The following is a 7,794-nucleotide window of genomic DNA, read 5'->3' as shown; positions in this document are numbered from 1 at the left end:
CTGCTGTGGTGTCCTTTGTGCTCCTGGCAGCCCTGGAAGATGAGAAGCCGCTGTTGCTCCCCTGCTGCCCTGGCCCAGCTGTCAGGACCCCTCAGCAGAGGGCAGGGCGCCAAGCTTTCCCACTGCATGTGGCTTATTGTCCCCAAGGCTGGCCGGGCTGCGGAGGACCGAATCCACAGCCCATCCAAGGAGCACCCCCACCCCAGAAAGGGGGAGGGGTGGGCTGGCGTCACTCAGTCTTCCCCTGCCCCCGACCCTTCACCGCCTGCCCCTCCCCAGCTCCCTATTTGGCCATCCCCCTGGCTGCCCCCTCCCCTTCCTTACATGGTCTGGGGGCCCCCTGGCTGATCCTCTCCCCTGCCCTTGGCTCCATGAATGGCCTCGGCAGTCCTAGCGGGTGCGAAGGGGACCAAATAAGGCAAGGTGGCAGACCGGGCCCCCCACTCCTGCCCCCGGCTGCTCCAACTGACCCTGTCCATCAGCGTTCTATAAAGCGGCCCTCCTGGAGCCAGCCACCCAGAGCCCGCCGCCGCCCGAGCCGAGCTGAGCCGAGCCGAGCCGACCCGCCCCGCCGACGGTGAGTCAGCGCCCGGCCTTGCGCGCTCACTTCGCGCCAGGTCCGCGGGCCGCGCCGGACTCCAGCCCCGCGCCGCCACCTGGCCCGCTCGGCCGGTCCTCAGCCAGCGCCCCGGCTCCTGCCGCTCTACGACTCCCTTTTTTTTTTTAAGCCCACACTTTTTTATTTGGTCCTAGCTTATTTTGTCCTGGGCGTCGGTCCTCGCAGGACCTCGCAGGGGCTCTAAGAAGGGGAATTTTGTGGCTCCCCAAGGGTCGTGCTTTCCCCTCCATCTGGGGCACAGGCATGGCGATACGGACAGGGCTGGAGATCGTGCTCCCAGTTGGTGAAAAGGAAGAAAGTTAAAGGGCTGGGGAGGACTAAGGGGCTGGGTTTCATGGGTCCCTCCTTGCACCTGGCACCCTAGGTGGAACTCCTGGCCAGGGAGCCTGGGTGGATTCCTCTGCCCTTCTCTGTCCCCAGTCTCTTCCGCGGTTTCTTCCCTCCCTTTTTTGACTCGAGGGGAAGGGAGGTGGCAGGAGTGTTCCCCGCCCAACCCCCTGTCCAGTCCCCACAAACCCCCTTCTACTCTGTCCCCTCCTCTGGGTGCGGAGAAGGCCAGCTGCACAGGCAGCTGAGCGTGGTCCGCCTCTCCTCCTCAACCTGCAGAACCCCCTGAAGCTGTGCCAAGATGTGTGACGACGAGGAGACCACCGCCCTGGTGTGCGACAACGGCTCTGGGCTGGTGAAGGCCGGCTTTGCGGGCGATGACGCGCCCCGCGCTGTCTTCCCGTCCATCGTGGGCCGCCCGCGGCACCAGGTAAACTTCCCGCGGAGCCCCCAGTCCCACTTGTGACCCTTTCAGTCCAGCGATCTAGGAAATGGCTCTCACCTGACCCTCTTGTTCGATGAACTCTTTAGGCCCAATTTAGAAAAGGCGGATCCACTTCAAATCCAAGCCAAGGCAAGCAATACCCCCCCCCCCCAAACCCCAACATACTGAGAAATGTACACCTGAGTGGCAGGCCTCTCAAAGGGTGGCACTCCCGGGTGTGAAGGCCACCAGTTTCTCTCCACTTACGGCCTTTTGGACTTTGAGTCCTTAGTGTCTCCTCTGCCTTATACACTTCATTTTCTTCCTTGTCCTCTCTTTTCAGTCCTGTTTAAAACTTCTAACAATATAACCTCTCCCAACCGACCAGGACCCAATCCACATTCCTCTCTCATGTTCGCAGCCAGTTTACAGGGTTCCCCAAAGGTGTAATCTATCTCCTTCCTGGCTGCTGCATTTTTAGAAGCCAGGCATGACAGAGGCAGCAAGTGCCATGGTGATAGCGACATACCACCTCGTTTATTAAAAGAAATGCCATGCTCTCTGGGTTTGTCACATGCCTGGCCAGACAGGCTGCCAAGGAGGAGAGCTTAGTTCTCAGAGCTGACGAATGACTCCAGGACAGCTCTGGACAGGCTGAATTTCACTGTTGGAGTGAGGATGGCATAGCAGCCCATCATTATGTGTTCACTTGAATGTCAAAATCTTTTTCTTAGGAGAAATACAATGTGTCATTAATTCAGTCATTCCAAAATGCAGTCATCTATATCCCAGTTGACATGGGTGATGAGCTTAATAATTTAATGAAGGCATATGATATTTTTAAGGTGAGGTGAGGCTCTGCTTCTTCAGTGAAACAGCTTCATTCTCTCCTGAGTTCTATTCTCAACAATAGAATTATACATCTTTGGGGGAGTGGGGAGAAGGTAAAAGACTGATTTTTAAATAATTCTTCTAAATTGGGATAAAATCCTATTGCTTATTATTTCTGGTATTTAAATATGTTCCTTGACTTGGGCAGTTAGATATAAATGGACAAGACACTGATTATATTCTTGACATGGCGAGGGCATGATTTTCTCATTTTTTCCTTCTCATAGGGAGTTATGGTGGGTATGGGTCAGAAGGACTCCTATGTAGGTGATGAAGCCCAGAGCAAGCGAGGCATCCTGACCCTGAAGTACCCCATCGAGCACGGTATCATCACCAACTGGGACGACATGGAGAAGATCTGGCACCACACCTTCTACAACGAGCTCCGGGTGGCTCCCGAGGAGCACCCCACCCTGCTCACAGAGGCCCCGCTGAACCCCAAGGCCAACCGGGAGAAGATGACTCAGATCATGTTTGAGACCTTCAATGTCCCTGCCATGTACGTGGCCATCCAGGCAGTGCTATCCCTGTATGCTTCTGGCCGCACCACAGGTATGCAGGGCTCTGGGGACAGTTACTGACTAATCACATTCCCAAGTCACCGACCTTGCTGTGAATCAGATCCCCCAATTGAAAAAGGGATAATTCCTTTCCTCCCATTCCCTAGCAAGGTCTGTGCTAAGAGAGAGAGGCAACAATAGTGCCCTGAGGTTAGATTCAGAGCACACTTACTGTGGGAGCTGATAGCTTGTGGAGTTAGGTCCTTCCCTTATTTAAAGCTCAGCGCAATGTAGCAACTTGGAGTGCAGCAGTCATTGTTATGTGTTTAAACCATCATATCACCTGGGCAAGCATCCCCAAGGAGAATACATTCCCTGTGGGGTCTGAGTCAAAAGAGAGAGAAAGATGTAAGTTCAATAGGAGCAAAGAAAAACACACTTGGGTGCTTACATAATGTGCGCTCATGGCTGATAAGAAGGATGGTCATTTGAAAGTGTCCCTGGGAATTTTTTCTACTATAATAGTTAAAAGGATGAGCTGCAGTTTTCTTCAGATTTAGTATCCATGATGCTCATTTTTATTCTTTGTGTGTAAGGAATCTAATTTCATCTGGATCAATGCCCATTGCTAGCATCTCTTAGCCAAGATTGGAAGCAGGCTTTGCCATGGCTAAAGCAGTGGTGTTGTCCTCAGGAATTTACCTTGTTCTTGTCTGCTTCCCTGGGCAGGCATTGTTCTGGACTCTGGGGATGGTGTAACTCACAATGTCCCCATCTACGAGGGCTACGCTTTGCCCCATGCCATCATGCGTCTGGATCTGGCTGGTCGGGACCTCACTGACTACCTCATGAAGATCCTCACTGAGCGTGGCTACTCCTTTGTCACCACTGGTGAGTGTGTGTGTGTCTCATCTGCCACAGTGTGGGTCTGCTTTCTTCCTCCCTCACTGAATCCACCTACCTCCCGACAGTTGACTTCTTGCTGCAGAGCATGACTGTGATACTCTTTATTTCTGCAGCTGAACGTGAAATTGTCCGTGACATTAAGGAGAAGCTGTGCTATGTCGCCCTGGATTTTGAGAATGAGATGGCCACAGCTGCCTCTTCCTCCTCCCTGGAGAAGAGCTATGAACTGCCTGATGGCCAAGTCATCACTATTGGCAATGAGCGCTTCCGCTGTCCTGAGACGCTCTTCCAGCCCTCCTTCATTGGTGAGTTGTAGGGTCTGGTGCAGAGGCACGATTTTCCCTGGAAATCTCAGGGTCTCCCAGAGTGAAATCTAGAAGGCTCAAGAAGCTCTTGAGTTAAAAGAAGTCAAAGTTTGGACTCCCACACAGCTCAACCTCAAGTCCTGATGGCTCATTAAAGGGAAAGTCTATGTTCTGCTCTAGTGATATAAAGGATGACACACTGAGTTCATCTCAAAATAAAGGATGACACAGAGTAGTAACTGAATATCACATATCTGCAGGAAAAGGGCTATTTCACAAGAGCTGACTTATTCCAGTAAGTTTCATTACCAAGTAGCTGGATTTTCTAAGTTACTCATCATTAAATGCAATAACATTCCTACTCATATTAATAACTGGACACTGGCATGTCAACAAATATCCTTCCTAAGCAATGCTTTCCACGAGGAACTTTGTCAGGATCTGATTTAAGTCCATAAAACCACATTCATTGTAAGTTTAAACGTGTATCTTTTCCTTTTCCAATACATCTTCATACATCTGATAGTTTCAGGAGGTGTTTACACGAAACAGGTGCTAAGCACAGTTGCTCCTTTCTTGGCATTGTATTGTGGATTAACTGTGAGGCATCCATTGCACCCTGCAGTGTGTCTTATAGGGCAACATATGTTTCAGAGACAAATGGTGACAGCTCACCCACACAAAGAAGTCCTGTTCTCTTCCCCCTACCTTGACCCGAATGCACTGTGATGTGTGTGTGTGTGTGTGTGTGACTTGTTCCTAGGTATGGAATCTGCTGGCATCCATGAAACAACTTACAATAGCATCATGAAGTGTGACATTGATATCCGCAAGGACCTGTATGCCAACAATGTCTTATCTGGAGGCACCACTATGTACCCTGGTATTGCTGATCGTATGCAGAAGGAAATCACTGCCCTGGCTCCTAGCACCATGAAGATTAAGGTAAAGAACTTTTGTGAGTGGGAGATCCAAGGCAAGTCTTGGTATTCTAAGCAGAATTACGTTCCTAATTCCTTTTCCCCTCATACTCAGTTTCCTGTCTCCTACAAACTTTACCTATTCGTTTTTCTACCACTTTTTCTGATTTTCTTAGCACTTTTCCCAAGATAGGTAACTTCCAAAATGCTTTTAAGCAGTGAATAAAAATAAATCTTTGACCAAAAAAGACACACACACACGCAACAAAATCTTTGAATACATTTTTAAAGCCCCAACTTTTGGGCTAGCCTCCACTATATATTTAGCTTGTTGCCAAATTATACTCTAGATAAGTGGAGAAATTCCATTTTAATAATAGAATATATCTTTAATAATAGAAATGATGAAATAGAGGTGAGTTCATATAACTTGATTGGCCACATTATTTTGTGGTATGACATATCCCACATTGTAGCAAATTAGTATCTAATGTTTTTTTTCTGTGAACCCTCCCAACATGTTATTTGCTCCCTTGCTTGGAACTTCAGAGTTCACTGGAAGTTTTTGTTTTCTTTCTGCAGATTATTGCTCCCCCTGAGCGTAAATACTCTGTCTGGATTGGGGGCTCCATCCTGGCCTCTCTGTCCACCTTCCAGCAGATGTGGATTAGCAAGCAAGAGTACGATGAGGCAGGCCCTTCCATTGTCCACCGCAAATGCTTCTAAGGTGCCTTCTCTCTCTATCTACCTTCCAGTCAGGATGATGCTATTATGCTTCTTGGAGTCTTCCGAACCACCTTCCCTCATCTTTCATCAATCATTGTACAGTTTGTTTACACACGTGCAATTTGTTTGTGCTTCTAATATTTATTGCTTTATAAATAAACCAGACCAGGACTTGCAACCTATAAAGGCCTCTCGTTTGTTTTTGGGGTAGGCGTGGGACGGGGCAGGTGTTTGCTTTGACACACTGAGCATTGTCAGAGTTCAGTACCACAAAATTCATCCAGATGAATTAATATGACAGTTAGCTGGGAGTTATAATACTAACTTTTGATTTCACATTTTGAGACAGAATCATGAATATATTTCATATCTGAAAAGCAGATTAAGGTTTAGTTCCATATAAGTAAGAAAAGCTATTGAATAAGACAATTCTCTAGAATTAGTTGCTGCAGATGCCACTGAAAATTGTTGTTTTAATGTATGTTCCAGTTTTTGTAACCTTGCAGAAAATACACATATATATTTACAGAGAAAGTCAAACATTATTTTAAGTAAATTGGCTTAACTTCTCAATTCTTTGAACTCTTCAGTTGACTTCCTGGTGGCTATGAAAAACATGAAGGTTGGCTGACAGTTGGGCCAGCCACATCCCGTTGCAAATACCCACTAAATGTATCAAGACCATTGTGTGTGTGCAAAACAAACGTGAGGAAGCAGGAGCCAAACACTTCCGCCTCATCAGTGACTAACTTGCGAGACAGAAGCCTTCAAGCTCTTCATTTCTTTGAAAACTTGAGATCTTGGGTTGAGTGAACTGAAGGCTGCGAGGTCCTGAGGGAACAAGGGGAGCCCGAGAGCCACAGTATTTGCTTTGCTCCGTGTATGGTGGGAAGGCTGCTTGGGGCAGTGTTGAAAAGAATTGAAGGTGTTCCATCCTCAAGGAGTTCACACACCTACACATAATCCCCTAGTGCGTGTGGGCCTGGAGGCTTTAAGGAGATGTATGTGGGTCTGAGTCTTAAAGAATGGTCAGGAATTCGGGAGGTGAGAAGAGCAGAGAGAACATCTCAGCAGAAGGAAGTGTGGCAGAAGCCGGGATATAAGACATGGGACAGGCTGGTAGGTGCTGATGAATTTTAGAAAATCCACTGGGAAAGGTAGATTTCAACTAGATTGCAGAAGCCTTACAGATTTTTGTTTTCAAATTAATTGCCAGTGAATTGTTAGCATTCACACAAATGTTTGAATGAACTTAATTGAGCTTTATTGATGAGGATTCAAGACACATAGATTAAGCAACTGGTGCAATGTTATAAACTTTATTGGTGGAATATGCAAGACAGGAACTCAGATTTTCTGATATCTACCCTGATGGTGTTTCTAAAATAATCTTTCTAACTTTAGTTACAGTTTATTAAGGGTAACCCCATTCTATCACATGCCTTTTGAGAATTTGGGTTCAATATATGCAGTACTCTGGACTCAGTAGACATCTTTAATAAATTGTAACACATTGCCACTGTCATTCAAGGTCATATGTGTGTCTTTATGCCCTTTCATACCAAAAATATCTTTTGATCCCTGATTCTGGGTTGGGCATAGTATTAAGGGCAGGAGACACAAAGATGGATGAGAGCACACTTTCTGTGATTAAAAAGCTTAGAGTTTAGAGTTCTGTATCTAGCATGTCCAAATGGAAGGCCTTCTATGCAATAAAGGCTAAACAATACATTAATTTGTTGGCATTATGTTAGGGCATTATATTCATATGAAGCCCTAACTCCCAATATGACTATTTCTTTAGATAAGGTGTAAACATTATTGTAGATCCACTCCCCGCCCCCCCCGCCACCCCATTGTATCCTATAGCACAGATGAATTGGCTTAAAAGCCATGGATGGGGAGGTATGATTTCACTAGTTTTTGTGTCTCTTTCTTCTCCTCTGTACAAATGAGCGCATAAATATTATGAATTGTATCCTCCGAACACAGTATTAATGCTTTAACTGTAGACGATTGGCTGGGGTATCACCTCTGGCTCTTTCCATTTGTGATTAGAAACGGAGTGGATATTTTTACTTCTATGTAAAAGTAGAAGCTTTGAGAATCAGCTTCTGATATTTGTATCAGAAGAGGTAAGCACCCAGATTCTTGTTGAATTTTGAGGTCTTCTCAT

General features: G+C 46.8%; 1 protein-coding gene across 1 annotated transcript; it reads left to right on the top strand.

Moving 5' to 3' along the window:
- The first annotated feature begins 308 nt into the window (after positions 1–308).
- ACTC1 (actin alpha cardiac muscle 1) lies at positions 309–5,800 on the top strand. Its single transcript, XM_050797557.1, has 7 exons — positions 309–577; positions 1,226–1,376; positions 2,489–2,813; positions 3,491–3,652; positions 3,781–3,972; positions 4,736–4,917; positions 5,475–5,800. The coding sequence occupies exons 2-7, from the start codon at positions 1,248–1,250 to the stop codon at positions 5,616–5,618; spliced, it is 1,134 nt and encodes a 377-aa protein (XP_050653514.1). The 5' UTR covers positions 309–577; positions 1,226–1,247; the 3' UTR covers positions 5,619–5,800.
- Positions 5,801–7,794: the final 1,994 nt, after the last annotated feature.

Source organism: Macaca thibetana, chromosome 7 (genome assembly GCF_024542745.1).
Source record: "Macaca thibetana thibetana isolate TM-01 chromosome 7, ASM2454274v1, whole genome shotgun sequence".
Classification (NCBI taxonomy): Eukaryota; Metazoa; Chordata; class Mammalia; order Primates; family Cercopithecidae; genus Macaca; species Macaca thibetana.
Note: the sequence above shows the minus strand (reverse complement) of the source record. Positions and strands in the feature narration are given on the sequence as shown.

Coding starts and splice junctions, on each gene's coding strand:
- ACTC1 (XM_050797557.1), top strand. CDS start 1,248: ATGTGTGACGACGAGGAGACCACCGCCCTGGTGTGCGACAACGGCTCT. Junction 1,377..2,488: donor TGGGCCGCCCGCGGCACCAG/GTAAACTTCCCG, acceptor TCCTTCTCATAG/GGAGTTATGGTGGGTATGGG. Junction 3,973..4,735: donor CTTCCAGCCCTCCTTCATTG/GTGAGTTGTAGG, acceptor ACTTGTTCCTAG/GTATGGAATCTGCTGGCATC.